This window comes from Anthonomus grandis, chromosome 22 (genome assembly GCF_022605725.1).
Source record: "Anthonomus grandis grandis chromosome 22, icAntGran1.3, whole genome shotgun sequence".
NCBI classification, from domain to species: Eukaryota; Metazoa; Arthropoda; class Insecta; order Coleoptera; family Curculionidae; genus Anthonomus; species Anthonomus grandis.
In genome coordinates, this window is record NC_065567.1 from 21,329,547 (window position 1) to 21,352,921 (window position 23,375).

The 23,375-nt window shown below is 32.1% G+C and overlaps 2 protein-coding genes across 5 annotated transcripts in view; one reads left to right on the plus strand and one right to left on the minus strand.

Annotated features, from left to right (window-relative positions):
- LOC126749195 (protein patched) overlaps positions 1-6,014 on the plus strand; it is a 42,506-nt gene extending 36,492 nt beyond the window's left edge. For both annotated transcript variants that reach the window (XM_050458879.1, XM_050458880.1), the window contains exon 6: positions 3,552-6,014. In XM_050458879.1, coding sequence (XP_050314836.1) covers positions 3,552-5,405 — 1,854 coding nt within the window. In that variant the 3' untranslated portion in view covers positions 5,406-6,014. The remainder of the gene's footprint in view (positions 1-3,551) is intronic.
- A 77-nt stretch (positions 6,015-6,091) lies between these two features.
- LOC126749196 (very long-chain-fatty-acid--CoA ligase bubblegum) overlaps positions 6,092-23,375 on the minus strand; it is a 33,991-nt gene continuing 16,707 nt past the window's right edge. For all 3 annotated transcript variants that reach the window (XM_050458883.1, XM_050458881.1, XM_050458882.1), the window contains 9 exons: positions 21,093-21,300; positions 15,889-16,023; positions 15,569-15,764; positions 13,864-13,965; positions 13,412-13,809; positions 11,185-11,423; positions 10,875-11,125; positions 10,469-10,820; positions 6,092-6,246 (listed from right to left, as the gene is read on the minus strand). In XM_050458883.1, coding sequence (XP_050314840.1) covers positions 6,173-6,246; positions 10,469-10,820; positions 10,875-11,125; positions 11,185-11,423; positions 13,412-13,809; positions 13,864-13,965; positions 15,569-15,764; positions 15,889-16,023; positions 21,093-21,292 — 1,947 coding nt within the window. In that variant the 5' untranslated portion in view covers positions 21,293-21,300 and the 3' untranslated portion in view covers positions 6,092-6,172. The remainder of the gene's footprint in view (positions 6,247-10,468; positions 10,821-10,874; positions 11,126-11,184; positions 11,424-13,411; positions 13,810-13,863; positions 13,966-15,568; positions 15,765-15,888; positions 16,024-21,092; positions 21,301-23,375) is intronic.

Here is a 23,375-nt window from a genome sequence, read left to right on the forward strand (position 1 = left end):
TACTGCTGCTTAATAATTACATATTTTAAAGGACTTTTATGTGCAATAAATTGCTTATAACCACCATGAGCCACCCAGGGTCTCAATATTTCTTTACTTGCCTTTTTGCATCTCAATGCGAGCAACTGCTTTCATTAAACATGCAGCAATCAACGACTCTATATTGACTATTATATTATCGACTCAACTGATCTACTTATACGGGTAATTGGATAACTATAATATTATACAATGCCTTTTATTTACTCTATTGCTATAAAGAGAACAGAAAGTTTTTTATGTCAGCCTTAAATTAAAATCATTTTTGAATAACCTAGATTTGTCAAGAAGATCTAAAGTGGAATTTTTGACAAAAATATAATCATATTAATTTACGGATATTACGTTCTGTTTTGGTCCATTAAGGGGTCGAAAACAAAATTTAGAGCGGTCAGCTCATATAATATACAGCGGACGAAAATGATTAGGTTTTCACATTATTCGGGACATTAACTTTGTGTGAAAGAACGAATCAAGTGTTCAGCCTTACTAAAAGACATTCCAAAGGAAGTACTTTGCTTTGTCGGCATTTTTTCAGGCGGCGTTCAACACGCGTAGGTCAGAAATTCGTTTTGGGTTTCGTAATATTTGTGCCTAGACGGTATTAGATGCGATGGTGCCACTTTTTTTTTTGTTTCTTAATTTTTAATTTTTTTTAGATATTAGGTAAGACGTCTTAGTTTACAAGCGATAATTTTATACTAATGCGTGCTTCTACCCTTACTAATATTTTTTTCCAAATTTTAAGCCTTAACAGAACTTATGAATGCATAATGCTTAAATTGCAATTAAACTATATTTCAATATCGATGCATAATTTAAATGGATATGATTGTTTTTTATTATTTAACAATTTTAGTTTGAGGCATTGCACGTTTGAATTTTATTTTGTTTTTTTTTTTTCATTATTAGGACAAATAATAAAAAAAAAAATCGTTTTTTTGATTATTTATAAAACTCATAATAAAAAAATACTTTTGATAAATAACAAACATTACATATTACTTTCACTATTAATTACAGTGCTTTTAATTTTTTAATTTTCCTATGCATAATTTGAATGGATATGGTAGTTTTTAAGTTTTTTATTATTTATTAATTGTAGTTTCTTATTTTTATCGATTAAACTTTGCCTATTTTAATAAACATGATTTGCTACTATAAATTAAAAACTACATAAAAATATATTTAATTGTTCAATAGAGTTTTTTATTAAAAAATTGCTGCCATAATGCTTAATATTTTTATACTTTTTTTATTAACCTGCAATTTATCGTGTAATTTTTCAACTGTAATTACATTAGATTTCATTAAATACGTATAATTTAAATGGTTATGACAGCATCTTATAATTTTATTTTGACTGTGTTAAAATAGTAGCTGTATGTTAAAATATCGTATTAATAACGCCGTTAATTATTTAAATTTTAATAATAAAAATAATTACCTAACTTAAATGTTTTGGCTGTTTATTTTTGGATTCGGTAATAAATATTTAGATTTTTTTATTTAATGAGTGCCTTTAATAAATATGTTTTTGAAAATATTAAAAGGACTCATTTAATTTTGAATATTGTTACTGTAAGACAGTTTTTTTTTTAATTTTATTAATTTTGTAATATAACATGAGTATTTTGTCAATTTTTATTATTTAAAGTGTGGTCTTCTTTTTTTTTTTAATTGTCGTTTACAATCAATATTTTTGTATACTGAGATACTGCTACGCTTACTAATATTTTTTAAATTTTAACCCTTAACGGAACATTTTAATAAAATTTAAAATTCGTTTTTAAACTTACCGATTGCTTAAATTAAATCATATTTTATTGCCGACGCACAATTTAAATGGATATGATTGTTTTTTCTTTTTGATTATAAAATTTTAGTTTGAGACTTTGCACGTTTAAATTTATCCTATTTTTTTATATAATAATAGCGGTAATAGTACAAAGAAATATTTTTCTATATAATTTTCCATAAATAAAAAAACATGTTTTATTCATTATTAAATACACTGTTTTTAATTATGAAACCCTACCACGCTTGATATTTTTTAATTAGTTCTATTTTTTTAATAATTTACAGTGAATCAATTTTCTTTACTTATACAGAAATTAAATGGATATGGTAGCTCTTTTTTCTGAAACTTTCCATCGATTAAATAAACTTCTTAGACTATAATTAAGTGAGAATTCTTTATGCATACTTTAAATAAATATAATAGTTTTTTATTATTTGCTAATTGTAATTATTAATTTTTACATAATTTGCTACTACAAATCAAAAAATAAATAAATATTAATTCAATTGTTAAATAGAGTTTTTTGATTAAAAAAACATTAAAATATTGCTATTCCGCTTAATTAATTTACAGTGTAACACGTATTACATCATATTTCGTTGCCTAATTATGCATAATTTAAATGGATATGATAGTTTCCCATCATTTTATTTTGACTCTCCAGCTTTCAATATCGTAATAATCGTACTATTATCTATTTAAATGTTTTAATAATAAAAACATTTTTCATATTTTCTAATTCAATTTTTTTTTTAAATTCTGGTTATTAATTTTTGTAATAAATATTTTTAAATTTTTTTAGTATCTTAAAAAATATATATTTAAGCTGATAATGACTGGTTTCAGACTTAAAAACAACATTAATCAGTTAATATCAATTTAATTATTATATTTAATAGCTCTCAGATTCCTTGACTCATCCTAAGTCATAGGGACTTAACTCCAGAGGATCGAGTTTTGCTTTTAACTGATAGTCTACGTTTTTACTAATAGGCTACGAATTCCTGGACTTATTTTAAGTTATAGAGACCCACCTACAAAGAATCGAGTTATTTTTTCCATGATAAGTCTTAAATTAAAAGCGTTAATTAAAAACGGTTTTTATCTTCTACTAATTACGCGCATTAAATATTTTAATAGGTAACCTGGACTTATCCCAAGTCATAGTCATAGGGACGCTTTTATCTTTATACTTTAATAATTTAATTTATAATTTGTAATATTCTAAAAGTTAATTTCTTCAAATCCAGCGCACCTGTCCCTGAAAACCTTAGCCTTTTTTTAAATAATTGGCCTTAGTCTTATAAACTGTCAACACGACAAACAGTCGGCATCTAAACAAAATTAAGAAGTCAAGACGTGACATATGTCATAGTTGTCAAACTCTAGATGGCGCTATATTCAAAAAAATTATTTCTTTACAATAACATACAAATTTAAATATTGGCAACGTTGCTTGAAATGCAACATTTTATTTCCGTTAGTAGGAGGGTCCCATAGAACATCACGTTTTTCGAACGGCGGTTTTATTTTAGAAATTTTCTACACGGTCAGGTCAACCTTTTGATCTTTTAGAAAAGCCTCACTTAATTGGATTTAAAAGCCGAAAAAGTGGTTAAAACATTTTTTACAGGACGCCATTTTGTTTTTGCAAATTAAAAAAAATATATTCCCATCTGTTTTTATCTAATTTGTGTTTTCTTTGTTTCAGGAACACGGCACAAACCTCCTGACGGCTGAAATGATTTGCCAACAGAAGAAGAGCATCATCTCTTACTTCACAACCCGATTCTTCCAATCCATCTTGATAAAACCATTCGTCAAAGTACTGATGTGCTTATTGTACACCATATTGGTGGTATTTTGCGTATTCAATGCCCTCAATATCCAAGTGGATGTACGGTTATCGTCATTCCTGCCAAGGAACACCCAGGAGTACAAGTATCTCGAGGCCAATGACAAATACTTTGGATTTTACAATTTTTACTTGGCAACCACTGAACTGGAATATCCGTTTATCCAGCCGCTGCTTTATGAATATCACTCGTCACTCACTCACGTTCCTCATGTTCTTAAAGATTCAAATGGGGGATTGAGCATGAACAACTTTTGGCTGGAAAACTTTCGAGATTACCTTGAAGACCTGCAGCAGGAATTCGATAATAGCAGAGCATCATATTGTTTGAATAGTCAGAAATGGTTTCCCAATGCGACCGAAAAAGCAGTATTAGCCTTTAAGTTAATGGCACAAACTGGTATAGTAGAATTCCCAGTAGACAAAAGTCAAATATTAAGGAAAAGACTGGTACATGATGGTATTATAGATCCCAAAGCATTTTATAACTATTTATCCGTTTGGAACAGTAATGATCGGATCTCATATAGCAGCAGCCAGGCTAATTTTACTCCTAAGCCTTTCCAGTACGAGAGTTCAAAAGCGGAATGTGATTTGAAGATTCCAAGATCACAACCTCTGACCTACACCCAAATGCCTTTCTACCTCAAAGGACTCAGAAGTACTGGAGATATTATCGCTACTTTGAAGCAAATTAAAAGTATTTCTGAAGAATATAATAACCGAGGATTGAAGAATTATCCGTTAGGACTTATCTTCGCTTACTTTAACCAGTTCCTACTTCTAGATAGATTAATAGCAATACAACTTTTACTTACTTTGATAGCAGCAGCTTTAGTTGCTTGCCTCCTTGTGAGGTGGAACAAGCTATGGTGCTCCTTATTTAGTACCATGGGGGCTATGCTTCCTCTATGCCTCATTAATATTAATGCATTTAGTAGCACTATGGGGGCTCTTCATTTCATTATTATCAGTAGAAACATTCTTCTGCTGACAACTGGATTCCTTAGTGCAGTGGGCAGCAGAGAGAGAAGAGTTAAGATGTCTCTAGAAGTAAACGCTGATGCAATTCTTAAAGGTGACATTGGGCTCCTTCTAGCAATCTTAGTTCTTGCTTTGTCTGAGTTCGAGTTCATTCATAACCAACTATTTGTGTTCCTAATTATCTCCATTATAACGTCATTTATCAATTCATTCATCTTTTTCCCTCTCATGTTGGTGATTATGGGACCAAAAAGCGAGGTCATCCCATTAGAGCACACTGATAGAATCTCTACCCCTCCACCCCCATTACCAGCACCATCAACTGACAAACCTAAGGTATTCTCAAAAGCTTCACGTAGAAATCCATCTAATAAGGCTACAAGAGAAACTAGCCTGACCACCATCACAGAAGAAAGTTGCAACCAAAGCATTATAGTCGAACCACAAATTACGGTGGAATGTAGCAGTCCAGAGTCCAGTGGATCCAGTGGACCTTACACCACTAAAGTGACCGCCACAGCGAACATTAAAGTAGAAGTTGTTACGCCAGTATATCGTTCAAGTAAGTGCAGCAGTAAGTGTCACAGGAACTCAAAGTGTTCGGGTAGTGCAAGAACGAAACCAAAACCGGTCCCGACTCATCATCAACAACAGTGCAAGTGTTGCAATAAAGACTCTGATAGTAGTGACAGTACTGCTGAGACAGAACCGTGTCAGTCGAGCTAGCATTTCGTTACCATAAGTAGAAACTTAGGTTAACCAATTCTATAGATTAGTTTCCTCGGTTTTTAACCAAATAACCCTGCCTCGAAGTATGTAACCCTTATATGTAACATATTGCTGTTTTATTGAGACTAAAATAAAGCTTTAAAATTGTATACTTAAGAGACTAAGTAGAGGAGAGCCATGGCTAGTTGATGTTCTCCAATAGTACTTAATTTAATGTAATTTTTAGAATCTCGTACACTTTTTGTCAGCAGCAAAAATTAACATGCTTCTAATAAGGTCATGTCAAGACTAAGTAGTTAAGTAGTTCTTTTTCTTTAAATGTCATATGTAAATAAATTATTTTTTCTACGTGATGTTGCTACTTATTTGAATGGATTTTGTATTAATCAAAGATGTAAGAAGCATCTCTAAAATATGTCCCTATCAATTAATGTTATAAACATTTTTGAGCTTAAAAATTAAGGAATTTCTTAATATGTATAACTAAGATTGAAATCTGTAGAACTGGTTAATTTAAGACAACCGAAATCCAATGTATAAATGTTTATATTGCATATATGTACACCATTCATCTATTTATTTTTTTGAAATCATGTAAGATAGTTAACATTTAATTTTATAACCTTTAACGGTATTATTTATATTTTTTGTAAGTGAAGAATATTTTGATGAAATAGAAACTGTTTTATTTAAATAACCCTGCGTTTTATTTTTTTAAATGGTAAAAAACATAAAGTAACAACATATATTCATTAAGTAGATAATTAATTGTACATTTTCTCGATGATATCTGCGTATTTCTGCTCGACGATTCTCCGTTTCACTTTCATGGTAGGACCTGAAACAAAGAATCAAAAATTGAAAAAAAATTAAAGGCTTTTAAGCATAAGGTAAATGCTATGTATCAATAAACAAAACAAATTTTGTTTTTTCTAGGTCTTCAAAATTTATAAGGTTCATTTTTTTATTTCAATTTATCAAAATTATCAGCAATAAAAATTTTTAATAAGGCTAAAATATAAAAAAAAGTGGAAAAAACAACAAATAATATTGCTGTTTCTTGCTTTTTTTAAAACTAGTGCTGCTCTGCAATTTGACATCTAATATTCCTGGTGTAATTGTTATAGTATCGGATGTGTATGCAAAATGCATATATGTTTTTTTTTTACAATGTTACAATGGAAATTTCCTTTTATAATTTTTTACAGTAAAATACCTAAATTAATTTATTACATTTGATATCATTTAAAATCACTTGATAGGTGTGAATTAAAATAATCGATACATGAAAATAGTGAACTAATTTATTTACACACTCACCCTACTAACCACGATCGCTTACGACTACTAGAAATATTTATTTTCCCCGTATTTATGTCCGACTTAAATGTCGCGCCAATATTGCGAACTTCACTTCACCTAATTGTCAAGTGACTCCCAGCGGCGATGTAGCTCCTTATATACTCGGCTAACCATGATTCCGGAAGATTCGCTGACCTTATATGCGTGTTCAGAGACGTCGTGAGGTATGCCAGTTATGTCATTACAGAATGACGGAGAACGGCTGATATTCGCAGCGTTTCCCTTATCATTACACTACCCTTTCCTAACCTCATTTCGTCCCAAAATAATTCCAAAGTTGGTGGATGTCGATAACAGCAGGAAATTTTCCTCTTGTAACTGGACCTCTTCTAGAAATAACAATCAATGCTTTTCTCCAGAAGGTTATCCTTAGCCTCACAATTTGCCAGAACATTCTCAGCTAGAGCAGTAAACGGGTCTTGCCTTACTTCACGGGTCACGCCTTACCGACCATTAGAATGTTGAGCCATGAACTCATCTAATGTCAAATCCGATTCTAATTGAATATGCCGCAGCTCAGCGTCTTCGTGGTTTCCATAATAAGGAGCCGGTCCAATGAAGTAAATGACTCAAGCTTCACCTCTCGGCATCTTTTGTATTCTGTAAGGAACTTGATGTTTGAAGTTTCAGTGACGAACCCTTTCGCCTCTTAGGGTCATAAAGTCAAACAAAGTCACCCTTGCTGTATGAGATCTCTTCCCATCACTACTCAAGTCGGAGACTCGCCTGCCTTCATGGATAGTCGATCGATAAGTCAGAAGGAACAAATGAAGAAACCTGTCCCAGTCTCTTTGGTGGTTAGAGGCTACTTTGGCCAAATAACAATTATTGGTTCATACACTGGCATAAATTTCCTCTAGCAACTTCGAAATCCGACATTTAGGCACAACCATTGGCCTTCTTTCCTCTTTGCTGTCCTGCTCAACTATTTTTTGTTGCAAGAGTCTAGATTCCAAAACTAGGGAGTCCCATTGAGCCCAATATGACTTAACATTGGGAGAATACCTGGCAACTTCTTCCGAAGTTGGTTTCCTCTCCTCCTTTATACAAGTTAGGACTACCTAGATACCGGGATCCTCCTCTTAGTCTTTTAGGTCCCCATTTTGTCAGCAACGATGATGGCTCTTACCAAATTAGCATCTTGTTGCTCTGCTCGCTGATAATGCTTAAAGTCCTTCGGACAGAATCTTTTTGCTACAGATTACTGAAGACAGGTAGAGGATCGTCTCTTTGCATCGACCTGCCTAAGTTTGACGGGAGTAAAACTAGGGCCTTCTGGAGGGTCTTTTTACCTCACCTACTTTGCCATGTTTCAAACACTCATGTGAAGAGTTAGAGAGAGAACCCTAATCATCCACTTGACCGATTCCTTAGTGTCGTTATCATCTGAAATCTTCTAGTTCTTGGCAACTTCGAACTCAAGGGGTCGTGTTAAATCTACTAGGTTAGATGGATATGCTAGTAGTAAATACTATCTTATTTCACCATTGCGGAGTCCATCCAGGAATGCTTGGACTGTCGAACGATTCTGTCCAGGAAATCTGGATATACCAGTCAATCCCAACGTGTGACTGAGCTTCAAATTCTTGCAAAGACTCCTCTGACTTGTGGCACCACCGATTTTTCAATTGCGTGTGGTAGATATTCTAGGTGTGACTAAACATAACGGATCTCCAAATGCTGCACCAGATGGTTGTATACTTCGAGGGACATTCTTTGGAGAATAACAGCAGCATCTCCTCTTAAGGCCAATGTAAGGACAGTGCCCTGGATGACCAACCATTTGCTTCAAACTGATGTTGGTATAGTACCATCAAGATGAGTCGGTTTGAGGCACGTCAGCCTAATAAAATCCGTATTATTACAAGCTTCGCCCATGTTGTCTATTGCTGAAAGTCTACAGGGCAGCTCATTGATAGTATTGACGTCTAATGTTGCAATCTTGTTTCGAACTTTCTGGATTCTATCCTCCATTATTGAAAGAATCTTCTTTTTCAGTAAAGAAGAATTTTCCAGAAATCTTCTTATATTTTTTTAAATTCTTCCAACATGGCATAATTCTCTTTTAGTGCAGCACAGTTTTCTTCCAGTTTTGAAGTATTTTCCAGCAATGTGGCTTTCAGAGTTCGCTCCCACAAGTCTGTTTTATTTTCCGTCCCTACAGCTTCTATTTCAACTCAGCAACTTTTAATTCCACCAGCTTTGGCATTTTCATACACTTTAGTCCAATTTATTTTGGTTCCCTATTTTTTTATTTTTCACCAATGTCCAGTTGACTGACTTCGAATTCACACCCCATACCAGACACCAATGTAGCATTTTTTACCGTTCGTTAGGTGTGAATTAAGCTAAAGGACCTGATTTTTCCAGAAAAAGGATCGCGATTAAATAATACAACAGTGATCTAGAAGAATCAAAGTCAATTTATATGTGAAAAGCAATTTAATCAAATAGAGGTGGATTAAATTACCAAAAGAGTTGCTAACGAGCAAAAATCCATGATATTGGAAAATTATTAATCTCTTAGAAGTGACTTGGAATTTTACTATTGATTTGAGAAGTATTAGAAGAATGGATGAAGAGTGAATTCAATGAGATTTGTCAAGGAGAGGAATCGATGCAAATATACCAGGTTTCTTAAACTCTAAGTGACATATCTCTTAGAGTTTTAGGAACCTGTATTTTTATAAAAAAGCTAAGAAAGCTTTAAATGCTGATTTTTTTCGCCTTATAACTTGTCTTATCCATCCAGTCATGCCAAACCTTGTCCATTTTATTTATAAAATTTTCTCGAAATGGAATTGAGGGGATTTAAGTAAATCCTAAAATAACTATCGTAATTATTATAGCAATTTTATAGATGTAACAGTTGCTTGCATTCATATTCATAGCTGATTAATTATTTGTCAATTGTGAAATTTTAGTCGATGTGGATAAGGCAAGTTTTAAAATGGAATCTCTTATCATAAGTCTATTAACGTTTGCACGTTAATAGACTCAAGTTAATTCCTCAACTCTACTCTCTAATGGAGTAGAGTTGAGGAATTAAAGGCATTTTAAACATTTTCACTACCTGTGCTAAAATTATGCAAAAAATCTAAAGGGATTTAACTCAACAATGTGATGCCCAATCAGACACTCGTTAATTCACCTGCTTAAATTCTAATTGAGACCGTCTTTTCTGCGATACTACCAAACGAGTCGGACGGAGGACTGAACGATCTCTTCTTTATACCTTTCCAACATTTTTTCCCTTTAAAGATTTAAAAATGTATCTACAATTTAACGTTGCCTACCTAATTTGCCAGTGGGAATAGAAAAGTTCATCGTTAAAATGACATTTTGTACACCTATTCATATTAAAAAACATTAAAAAAAAAACATCTAAAGCCATTTTTCTACATCTCAACATTCTTTCTTTAAAGGTTTACATTTTTTTAATGAAAATTTTACGTTACCAACCTAATCCGCCAGTGGGCAAAAAACGCCCATTGGTAAAATCGAGACATTTTCTACACTTATTCAAAAATTATCTAAAAAAAAAATCTAAAGGCATCTAACTCTACAGTGAGCTGCCCAATAAACTTCATTAATCCACCTGCTAATTCCAATGGATACTACCAAATGAGTCAGACAGAAGACTGAACGATCTCTCATTTATACCTATAGCCAACATTTAAAAATTTAACGTTGCTTACCTAATTCGCCAGTGGGCACAGAGAAGTCCATCGGTAAAATCGAGACCTTTTGTACACGCTGCGCTCTTGAGGTGGCCTTCTGATTAGCCCGACTTATGCCCTCTTGAATAGCAGCCATTAGTTTCGGATCAGGTCCGGCCTTAAGTACTTCCGAGACGGTAGTCGCAGGACAGCCAAGAGATTTAAGCCATTGTTGCGTGGCAGAGAGTAGTGTGTCCAAAGGTGTTCCATCTTTTGGATCAACTTCGCTCTTAAGGGTTACCAAAAGAGAGAGGAATTTCCTTTTATCACCTACGAGGAATGCGTTGCTGATGTGGGGGAGTTCTACTAAAATATTTTGTTCGATTGGTACCTGGAAGAGATTATAAGAATATTTGCTTTATTAAAATGGAATATGTGGGTTTACCGGTGGGACGTTTTCTCCTCCAGCAGTGATAAGTAACTCTTTAAGTCTTCCAGTAATGTACACAAAACCTTTTTCATCCACCCGTCCAAGGTCTCCAGTGTGGAGCCATCCATCATCATCCACAGCTTCCTTAGTCTTCTCCAATTCATCAACGTAACCCATAAACACGTGTCTTCCATACATGCATAGTTCACCTTGACCGTCTGGTTCTGGGTTATGAATTTTCGTTTTTAGCCCTGGTATTGTCATACCTAAAATATAAAAATTAGTGTGTTCCTTGATTGTGTTTCTCAGAAGTTTATTCACTTACCAATGCTACTTAAATTATTGGCAGATTCCACAGCGAGCGTGTGCCCACCACTAGCCTCAGACATCCCAAAACATTCCATAACCGGAATATCGATGCTCATAAAGTACTTTTTAATGTCAGTAGCCAACGGCGCAGCCGCAGAGCAGAAGAACGTGCATTCTTGGAAACCCAGGGCAGCTTTGATTTTGCTGAAGATTATATTCTTTGCGAGTGTATACGCCCAAGATTTAGAGTGAATTCTAAAAAGAAAAAGTTGTGAAGTTCGTTTTTAGTGATCTTCTATGGAGCTTAAGTGTCATCGAATAGCAAAAATTCTCCTTTTACTAAATGAATCTTTAATACTGAAAGCAAAATGAAGATTTGTATTTTCCTCTTCTTGCTTTTTATAGGAACTTTGAATTTATTCTGTAAAGCCTATAGTAAAATGTAAAGAAAAGAACGTGAAGTTCTTAGGAGCGAAGCTATGCAACCAACGGGAGCAGAGTTTGATGATGCCAAAGTTACCCAAGTAACAATTTGCAGTCACCTAAGTTGAGATTACTCTTATTTTCACTAGTTGCAACGTTGTTTTCTGTGCAAAATTTAGTTGGTTTTGCAACGACGTGTATTTTCGACCAAACCTTGATGTACTGCACCTGTATCGTAACTGTTGTAAAACTCTGCTGTTTTTACAACGTATTTTTTTACTATAGATGGTAGCAGTAGTAATTTACACTTAAAACAGCGATGTGCAGACGTGTACAGTATTTCGAATCAAAAACCCAGTAAGACCAACGTTACCTCATCGTTAGCGAATGGGTATTACATTGCCTGATGCCGAGCATTTTTCGCTGTAGAGGGAGCTTTTTGACATATTAAGAGTTTTAGAAAGAAGATGAAAACAAGGGTAGAGAGAATAAGAGGAAAAAATATTCAATTCAACCTACTTAATTTATAATTTTATTTTTATAATTCATTTTTTGCTTGGAATAATTGGGATTTATTATTTTCATTTTGCTTTAAAAAATGAAGAGTTATAAAGACTTGATGTCTAAAATGAAAAGGTTTGTGTTAATTTTTACATGTGGACTACTTTAAAATGTCCTTCCATTCTTTCAGAGTTTATATTTTTCGAAGAGCTTAAGAATTTTTTCGTAAAAGTTAAAGTTTTTTTTTATTAAAGTTTGTAAAAAAACGTGCTGCATACGCGCAACAAACTGCAAACAATAATTGAAATATTAAAATTTTAGGTTAGGTCCATCCGTTCTTCCTCTTGCTTCAGACCAACCAGGGACGACAACAAGTTTGTACCAATAAAAAAAAATTACTTATTTTTTTTTTCGAAATCCGCTATAAATTTAGGGCGGGCGTGTTGTTTAGGGCTAAAATAACATCTTTTCACAGTAACCTATGATCCGCTTATAAATATTTCAAAACGGGTATTTTACCCCTATAATTCACTATATTAAACTACGTACAAAACAAATATTAATAAGGACTGTTCAAAAAATGGATTAAAAAGGTTGTATTTTTGGAGTAGTTGCCTACTGCAGCTATCTATTAGTTTATTGTTAAAAAAGTAATTAATTTTTCTGTCGTTATGGCGCCAATCCATCCAAAAATCAGTAACTCTAAAAACGTTGCAAAAGCGTTTAAAAAGTTGCGTAACATTGAGACAACCAAAAAAATCTCTTTCAAATTGGTGTAAAACGGGGTTGTCTCTACGGTTAAGATAACGTTGTGTTGGAATTTGCAACGTTGTCGCCTCGAAAAATTACGAAAGTCATGTTTATTTTTTCTTATTCACTGCCTGAGATATCACGCATTTAATCTTGAATAATAAAACTGACGTGAAAATGAAACGTTTTTACAATTCCTCCTCTTCTGGAGTAATTTTGCTGTAATCAACAATCGTTTTATATTCCAGAAAATGGCAATTGAAGAAAAAGGCTTTAGCATTATTACACATGCAAATACGTTCGACCACATTTGCAAAAATTAGATGGCCTCTCAAGTTAACAATGCTGTCAATTCCATTCCAGAAACAACTCAAATAAGATCGATCGGTTGGACAGTTTCACACCCGAAAGATAAATAGTAAAGAATTTTATTATTTTCATTTTTTATCTTTATTAATGTTTATCTGACCCAGTGTTGATCAGTACCAATAATTCCATGAACATTGGTCAAACTTTGACACTATAATAGAAGTAAGCAAGATAGAAGAAAGAAAGTTAAATTTTCGTACCCATTGATGATATTTAAGTGGTGTTGCAAAGTGTATTCTTTTGCCCAAGAAGCAATAGCTTTTTTAATAAATCCATTTTGAGCAGCAATCTGTTGCATCCTTTCGTAGATTTTTTCGTAAACCCTTGGAACCCCTAGAAATTTGGTAGGTTTGACCTCCTGTAGGGTGTCAACCAAAGAACCTTTAAGAGCATTTTTGTCAGCAAAATATACAGAAGCTCCTGCTGACATGGATAAGTAAATATCGACAACTTGAGCAGCCACATGACTTAAAGGAAGATAGCTGATTAGTTTCTCGCATCCTCTGGCTAACCTAAGTCGTTCCATTATAGCGGTTGCATCAAAGGTTAAATTATCGTGACTTAACATTACTGCCTTGGGGTTTCCAATGGTTCCTGACTAAAAATTAAAATAATATTTTCTTGTGTACTTATTAATAATAAAAGAACTTACAGTAAAAACTAAAGTACAACATTCGTTTATTGCAATGTTCCTCAGTCTTTCGTCTACGAGTGCATCCGGTGCACTCATGCCTATTTCTACTAATTGCTTCCACTAAAATGCAAATGAATTAAATAAATGTTTCAGAGTAAAATCTCTATTGTTGTGACAAATTCATAATGAGTTATTTATCTTATTGGGTATTGCGTTACTTATTTTAGTAAATATCAATTTATATTAATTATTCATATTGTTTACTTATTTAATAAGCAGATTCTCATTCTGTTCAATTTCAATAAAAAATAAAGCGAGGTAGGATATTGAAAAGAAGAAGCGAGCTCAGAGGTCGCCTTGTATCCATTACTTGAAGAAACTTGAATTCCTTAACACTTTCATTGGATGTAGTCTTCTTTATCTACTACACTAGATTTTTCTGAAGTACAATTCATTGGTTCTTGAACAAGCTCATCTTTTACCAGTGGCCTTTTTGTTTCATTTTAATAGTTTCTTTGTAAATACTTCTGATGTATTGAAGGTTTTAAATCAGCTTTTTTTACTTTCAACTACTTCCTCATTTTGCATCAACTTTTCTATAGAACTAGTGTTCACATTTTTCCTTAAACCGCCATTTTTTTCCACCACGATTTTTTCCTTAAACTTCTTCTCCTCTGGATTCTATCAGATTCTGTGGATACCATATCATGCCATCTGAATCACAAGATGTTTTTTTTTTTTTTTAATTTTCCTAGTGGGGCTCTTAGGACTTTATGTAGTCCTTGCTTCTTCTTTATTTTCTTATGAAATGTTCATCTTTAAAATGCTTTCTTCTATTCTCTTAGATGGTTGTGCTTTTGAGTGAAATGTTCATTGATTACAAGATTTTGTTGCACAAATTGGTTTCTTATGTACCTTTCTTTGATTCTAATATTTCAATTGATCAGATAGTATCAACTGAATTTTTTACACCTGTGTCAGATACTTTAATGACTTTTGCAGTTAATTTATCACCTTGTTCTGTATTAATGACGGAACCCTCTGATAGTTTAGAATCATTTCTTGGTTAAGAGGCATCACATATAATATTTTTTTCAATTTCATAATTATTAAATTTAAAATCTTCAGTGTTAGTGATGTGATTGAGTGGGTAAAAGAAAATGCTTTACTTTCCATTGAACTTCTATGACTTTTTGAATTGATTCCTTTGGTCTCCTTTGCTTCTTCGAGAATGTTCATCTGAGAAATCAATTATAATGCTATTATATCCAACCACAGTAGCATTCCTCAATGATATATGGCTCTTCAACTTTAGGGCTCTCAATGTTCACTATAGGATTTCTTTCTTCTTTTATCTGTTGTATTTTTTTAGTTGAATTCAAATCTTCAGTTTCTGAAGCTGTACCTTCGAGACAATCAATCAGACCTTGCTCATATTTGGCAATGATTTTCCTATTTTTTGTCAATAATTATTTTAACACTGTTATTTGTATCACTCCAATCTTTCCGAAGTTCCAGGATCTCTGAACGAGTTGCTTGTAATTCTTTACCTTCATTTTCACTCTCCTTCTAGTGCATATTTCTTCTAAATACGTTAATAAGTATTCCTTTCAATAATTGAGAGCATGAGATTTTCTAAATTGAAATTTACTGCAATAGTGACCTAATACCCAACAAAATAGGTTACTTAAAAGTTTATAATTAAAAAAGCACAATTTCCTACACTTATAACATCATTCTGCTTAAGTTCTCCAGAATATTGTACTACTGCCTTAAGTAAAGGTAGATTGGCTCGGATTTGTTGTATTTTTTCTAATTGTTGCTCATCTTCGACTACGATTATGTTGGCTCTACTGATTTCTGCACTATATTGACATGCCTCAGGTGAATTCGTTGTATATATCCCTACTGCTATCCCACTGAAAAGACAATGAATATTCACCAGTTAATTTATTCATCTTCAATAAAGTTGTTAAAGTACGAGTGAATAAGGATGCCTTGACCTCATTGTCGGATTTCGTTGGTAAACTTATTTATACTCACCCAGCAAATATTGCCCCCAAATCTGATAGGAACCATTCTTTACTGTTGAAACCCAGTATGCATACGGAATGCCTTTCTTCTAGACCCAGTTGGATAAATGCTTTGGCAATGGTTCGGATTTCCGTTAAATATTGACTGAAAGTATAAAAGGAAAGTAAAAATTAATGGCTTGCGAATGCATGAATCAATCAACTTAAATGAATTACGTTGTAATAAAAAAGTGTAATTTATATTCGATTATAAAAGTCAAAGATCTGATGATAGCAGAAAATGATTATGTTCTGATTTATGTGGTCTATCAAGTATAATGTTGGACATTCTTTAATTCTTGATAAGGTAAACAATTCTTATGGTATTTTAGCCTCATTCAAGGGCAAAAGTTAATACAATAATAAAATATTAATTCGTTTTTTTTGTTTAAAAGTCGATTATTCTCATTGTTAATTTTGGCATATTTTTTCCAATTTTGTTAACTTGTGGATTTTACTCACAATTTTTTTTAAACCCCTGTATATACTTTTTTTTTCAAGGGGGATCTATTTACACATTGAATATATCAATATTACATCAACGCTTTAATGTGGGGTGGCATTTAGACTTATATTTTTTCATTTTTAGAAGAGGAAGGTATCTCTAAAGCATCTAATGAAATATATGATACTGGGTCAATACATAATAACATGCCCGATCATGACCTATCAAACTTATTAAATTTTATAGCTTCAATCTCTGATAAATCAGCACATGTTTAGAGAATTTTTTATGTATAATAACCCTTACAACAATATAAATAAAGTTAATATTCATTATAATATATTGTGTTATTTCCACTTTCCTTTTCTTATTTTCTAAACAAAATGTATGTCATTCCAGTAGTTAGTTAAAACTATTGTGTATTGGGTATTTTGCTAAATTTTTTGATTATCTACATATTATCATCTTAAGGTTTAGTACTTTTTTTTTAAATGACTATATACCGCGTGGACTGATGAATGATGCTTGTTTTTATTGCAAGCAACCACCTATAAATATTGCATTTTACACAAACTCCATATGCCATCGCATAATTACTCATTAATATTACACGCAGTACATTTAAAAACAAAAACGCCGGTATAAACAAAATTGTTTTTTAAAAAGCAGTAGCTTTAATATTCGTTAGTGCTAAAAAGAGGTCGCCTATTTAAGAAGAAAATAGTTTTCATGCTTCTATAAAAATATAAAAGAATTATACTCTATCTGTACTTCCCTTTATGATAGTACATATAAATAATCCCAAATCAGAAGTGGGATCTTTTGTTTTTTCTAGAAATTCCAAAGAAAGATTTTATTAAAAAAGTGTGTTTTGCTTAAACAACTGGTTACACCTTCTTCTTTTTTATACCTCTGCCTGTATTTTACTTGAAAATTAAAATAGTAATTTTTTTAGGGTCAAAATTCTCATTTTTTACTGCCTGGACTAATTTACTCTTATATTATTTTATTATATCTCTAATATTACTCTTTCCCACTGTCTTTTAGTAGAATTAAGTCGTGCCAAACGTCATTAAGATTAACATATTTTTCTAGGAATTGTCTTGATTTTTATTATCTTTAAATAAATAGTATGATAAGATGCAATGTTTTTAAAGCGTTACAATTAGTGTAGATTTATTTATTAGGTAGCTGTCACTTTATAAGAGCCTTTAATGAGAACCTGGATTTGATGGTTTTCTCGCCTAAAGATATGTCTTTTAGAATGCCAAAAACTATTTTACTACTACAGTTGAGAGATATAAGTAAAGTGAACTTTACTGTAAACATCTCGCTTAGTGCCTATTTTAATAGATTTTTTAGTTAAAAAAGCCAAAGAACTTGATGAAAGAATAAAGACCTTTAACTATGTTTAGCTTATTTTGTGCAAATAAAAGAGCAATTTTATTTTAATTAAAGGAAACAATTCGAGTCGCTCACCCTACCTTAGGGGGTGAGTGAATTTACGTAATTCGATAGGAGCCTATTTTAATGCGGTTTGTCAAGTCTACTTCCTCAAATTTACCACATCCAATGACAAAAAACTTCGATTTTCGCATTTGATAGATTATTTTTTATTTTTAGCCTGGTCGGTAGTCAAATTAATATGTCCTTGATACAAATTAATTTTTTTTGTCGCATTTTTCAATTTTCCAGCGAAACCATTTTCAGATGATTAGGGGAAAATTAATTTTTTATATTTATATTCCAAAGTATCTCTTGCAGATAACAATTTGCAGATTATCCAAACATTAAAAATGTGTATAAGGTCTTTCACCCAGCAAGTTTGAGATAAGCAGTGCTTTAGAGAAATGCTAAAAGCTCAGAATCAGAAAAAATCCCTCTGCTAAAGTCAATGATGACGGAGATGCTATAGAAGAGAATCAAGAATTTTGTAAAAAAAGAGGGTATGCCTAAGAGGAAAATGGAATTTCTTAAGAAAATTATTAAAAATCCTAGTCCTAAAACAGTAGTCTGAGGTCATCAAATGGCAACACTGCTAAGAGGCGAGTAAATCAACCTAGTAGTTCAAATAAATTGCAAGTAAGTGACGTTCATGACATTGACAGCACTGACATGGATTTGAAAATCGGTGAAAAACACAATATAAATAGAACAATGGAAAAATAAGAAGGTTCTAGGGAAGGAAATGTAATCACTGAACGAAATGACGATGTGTTCCGAAGTATTACCACCTTCGAGATCACCCTTGAGTTCAACGGAAAAAACCCTAATAAATATGACTGGAATACTGTTACTCCGATAAAGGGAAGTAGAGAAAACTCCATAATTATGAGTCGCAAATAAATGAACTCAATCTGACTGTTTGTATCAGACGTATAGGCACAAACAAATCCTGATGAAATAAAGTCATATTTAAAGGAAAATGGAGTAACAGCAACTAGTTATTTGTAAAAAGTTAAAAACTGAGACTAAGCAGAAATATAGCTCTTTCAAACTCGAAGTACCAGTAGAACATAAAAAACTATTGACATTATGACAATCATAAGTCCAGCAAAAAAAGCTTACTACCAATAACACAATCCGGTTGCTACCACTGCTATTCTGCATGTGTTTCATGATGTTTTTAAGGCTATGGATAAAGGTCGTATGACAGCAGTAGTACTTTTTGATTATAGCAAGGCATTTGACACCTTAGATAAAGAAATGTTGTACCATTAACGTGGACATTTTGGTATGAGTGTGAATGCGGTCCAACGTATTTAATATTACCTAACAGGTAGAAATCAAAGAGTTTCTATTGGACTTAAATTATCTGATTATGTGGGTGACACAGGACTTCCACAAGGGTTAATTCTAGGGCCACTTTTATTTTCTCTTTATACATGTGACTTCATTAGATATTTAAAAGAATATAACCGTTATACTTAATATTACCGTTATACCGTTCTCAACAATATGCAGATGATACCCACATTCACCTTTAATTTTTTTTGTGAAGATTCATTTAATGCCGAGATGTGTATTAATTATGACCTTTCAATTATTTCTGAAGTATTAAGCGCTGGTAAACTCTTTCAACTATGTAATTGTAAAACTAAAATTGAAAATTTGACATTAACTCCTTCTGAATGTGAAAAAAATTTGGGTGTTTGGATGGAAAGGGAACTAAAATTTGAATCTAATTATCTATTAATTTATTAAATCTAATAAATATTATAATTAATAATAAAATATTAAATTTGATAAAATTATCTATTAATTATCTAAATCTCCAAGAAGCTTATAGTAAATTAGAACTCTTGTACATGCATAAGGGTATTCTTCCAACCAATATTAAATTAAGATTGTGTGACTCATTAATACTGTCTAACTTTTCTTACTGCGATGTTTTGTACTAGCCAGCACTTAATCAAAAGAAAAAACAGAGTTTACAAAAACTTAGAAAATTTCTGCCTTAAATTTTCTTACAATGGCAAAAAAATTGTTCATGTGTCGCCCCTATTTAAAGCATCCAAGTTTAACTATCACTTAACTTATCACTTATTAAATAAACTTATCACTCACTCTACAACACATGGTCGACATACACGTAATTGTAATAGCTTTGATAGCTTTGTAATTCTAAAGCATAAAAGTTCTTTTAGTTACAATGCAGTTAAATCATGTAATATCCTTTCTAATGAACTTATATTCTTAACCACAACCTTAAGCGAATAACGAAAAAACTTAAACGTTCGTAATTGCCCCATGCTCTTTGGATCAGTTATGATTACTATGTTCAAATGTTGAACACATGAAGTAGATACTTTTTGATACACTTTTACTTAAAGTCTGTAGGTAAATTTTAATATCTTAGATACTCATGAATGTTTTATAGCAGTAGATTTAGATAGTACTTATGAAGAAGCAGGACAGTTAGATAGAATAGCTGTGCTAGATCTCGATTCTCTCTTTTGTTGGATCTAATTATTAAACTATATAATTAAAATAAAAAGTAATTTATAATTGATTGTTATCTGTTTGACAAAAATTTAAATGTCGGCTGCCTTAGTGAACATTGAGTGGATGAAGTTGATACCAACCTTGTTCTTCATATCGGAGTATCCATAGAAGATTTTATAAATGTTATTGAATGTAACATTGTCCTTAAGTGCCCCTGTCATTTTCTAGAGTATTTATATTTTAGTTTTGCATGTTCCATTAAAAAAAACTTTATCGAAGGAAACTTTTTGAGCTTCGGACAATGTTTATTTTATATATTTTTTATTTTAAAATTATATTTGGGATGCTAACAAACTATTGATCTATTTGATTGCTAAATTGGGTAATAGCAGGAATAAATAATTTGAATTTGAATATATCCTCATCTCACTTTAAAGTATCTTAAAGATCAGCAACCATAGAGGAAAACATGCAGATTTTCTTACTTTGTGGCCTTATTTTCAGACAGCAATTTTCAATTTATCTCGTAAGAAAAAAGATAAATGCAAAGGTCCACAATACATTTACTAAGTTATAATGACTACCCTGATGGCAACATTAAAAGTTCACGGTGAAATAATAAATCTTCAACTATAGTTACCAGTCGCCTTTATTACGGGCGAGGATTAGAAACTGGCATCTTGCCCTTTCTATTACTTTATGGACCCATAATAAAACTTATTGTTAAGAGGTTTATAAACCGTACGGTCATAAAACTGTTATATTAAATAAAACAATTTATTTACCTATAAGTGAAGCTCTTCCAAGTGTTTCCCTCTTTCCATGATATCGCAATTGTATCGGGGAATGTTTCGGCGGCCCTTTTTACATATCCGGGTACTGATATGGGCTGAAGGGTTTCAATTGCTTTCCCACTTTCAGGCACTCGTAGCCTTACGGATCCTGAGAGGCTTGTGGTTAACTCGCTATCTGATGGTTTTATCATTTCTGGCCCTTAAAAGGAAACTCAATCACTTTGTAGAATTTATAATTTTGATTCTTTTTTATAAGGGACAAGGATATTTTAGACAACCCCTTTCAAGTAGCTAATATTACAAACGGGCAAAATTGTATTTTCATTGATACTGCTTAAGTACCACAGTTTAGCTAATAATACGGACGAAAGGTTTTAGCGATTTAGTGTTTACTAAGGGCAAGTTGTAACAATTCAAGTAACAGTTGTACTACTTAGTGAGTTAAGTTAGCTTATTAAACCCAAGTGTACTTCTTGTTTATTAATAGTATTAGTTGACATTTCAGCAACTTATCTTTTGCTTCTCTGTCTAACAACAGTCAAACTACACTTGCTTGTAATAAGGAATATAATAGATTACTCGGCTCAATAAGCAGTAAAATGTTAAAGAAACTATTAAAAGCAAAGGAATTTAGCTTAGGAGATCCAGGATTTAGAACAGCATATAAATTCGACAGTTTCTTAAAGTCTTTTCTCAGTTTGTTTTTGTAAATCCATCTAACCTCAGAGCTCGACATATTGTGTGCAAAAATAGGGTTAGCAAAAACAGAATGATGATTACAAAAGTTTATTAGTTACGGTTTTATTTTTTTGGATGAGAGAATATAAGAGTCGTATTCGAAATATATATCTCAAACATGCATTTGAAGTTTTTGCACACGCTTTTCAAGACAAGGACCTTAAAGACTATCACAGAAATTCAGATTTGAAAGAATCAGAGATTCGCAAAGCATCTTTCTTGGTTGTATGTTCAACACATATCTTTGGGAATAGAAGGATTTAGGCATTGAATAACCTTTTTGTAATTTTTTTGTTACACGGAGACAAGGCCTGAAGTCAATATCCCAAGATTTTACACCAAGATTCCTACTTATGTTGTGAAATGAAATTGGTTCATTATTGATGTGCAGATGAATGCGATAAAGAAGGTTCTGACTAAGAAGGCGTATTTGGTAAATAACACAGCAAGACTTCTTTGGATTTGCTGCAACCAATTCCTTAACGATTGGTAAAAGCAATTATTAGTCTCCATTTCAACAACAATGGTTGGTATATTCAGGATTAGAGCGATCAAAGGAAAAATTAGTTAGGTGTTGTCAGCGTAAATTTTCTTATTTTGATTTTTTTAACACGTAGCTAGTTGACATAATTATATAAATGAAATAAAGAAGAAGATCCAAAATACTTCCCTGTGGTACGCTAGATGAAAGACTGAATATTTATATGGTAAAAATCCTACTTAAAGGTTCTACTTCAAAGGAGAATATAGAAGAGGCAGTTAAGAGAGTTGTTCATAATAAAGAGTCCATTGATATCGTTAAATATATATTTATTCAACGATCTTTTAGTAAATGGTTTTGGTATATTTTTCAACCGTAATATGTATAAGGTATATTTATTAAACTGTAGAATATACGCATGTCATATACGATTCTGTTTACAAAAAGAAAATAAATTCAGCATTTAAAAAAATTGACACGGGATTTACATATTTAGTTTTTAAACTCGATTACTACACCTCAAATATTTAATGACATTCTTCTGAAAAATCACTGTTTTTTTGTCCATATTATCCAATCTAATAACGCTGCTTTCATACTAAATATTTATATATAAAATTATATCAAATTTAAATGAATAGTGTTATTAAATTAAATATTAAATATATTTTTTCTGCAAAAACATTGTTTTTTATCAACACAAACCCTTATCCCCCCACCAACCCCAAACATTTGCCCAAAAAAAATTCTTTTGAAACATCACCATTTTTCGTCTATAATATCCAATCTAATAGCACTGTTTTTGTATTTAATATTTAATAATATACATATGTATAATTATATTAAATTTAAATAAACAAACTGTGTTATTAGATTAGATATTAACGATGAAACCAGCTGGTATTCATGCGTATTATTTTGGAAAACAATGATTTTTGAAAACAATTTGTTACTGGTAAGTTGTGTGGGGTGGGTGGGCGGGTTAAGGGTAGGGTTAATGAAAAACCTTTTTTTTTATAAAAAATAATTGCTTCAGAAAAAAATGCTTTTTAAGA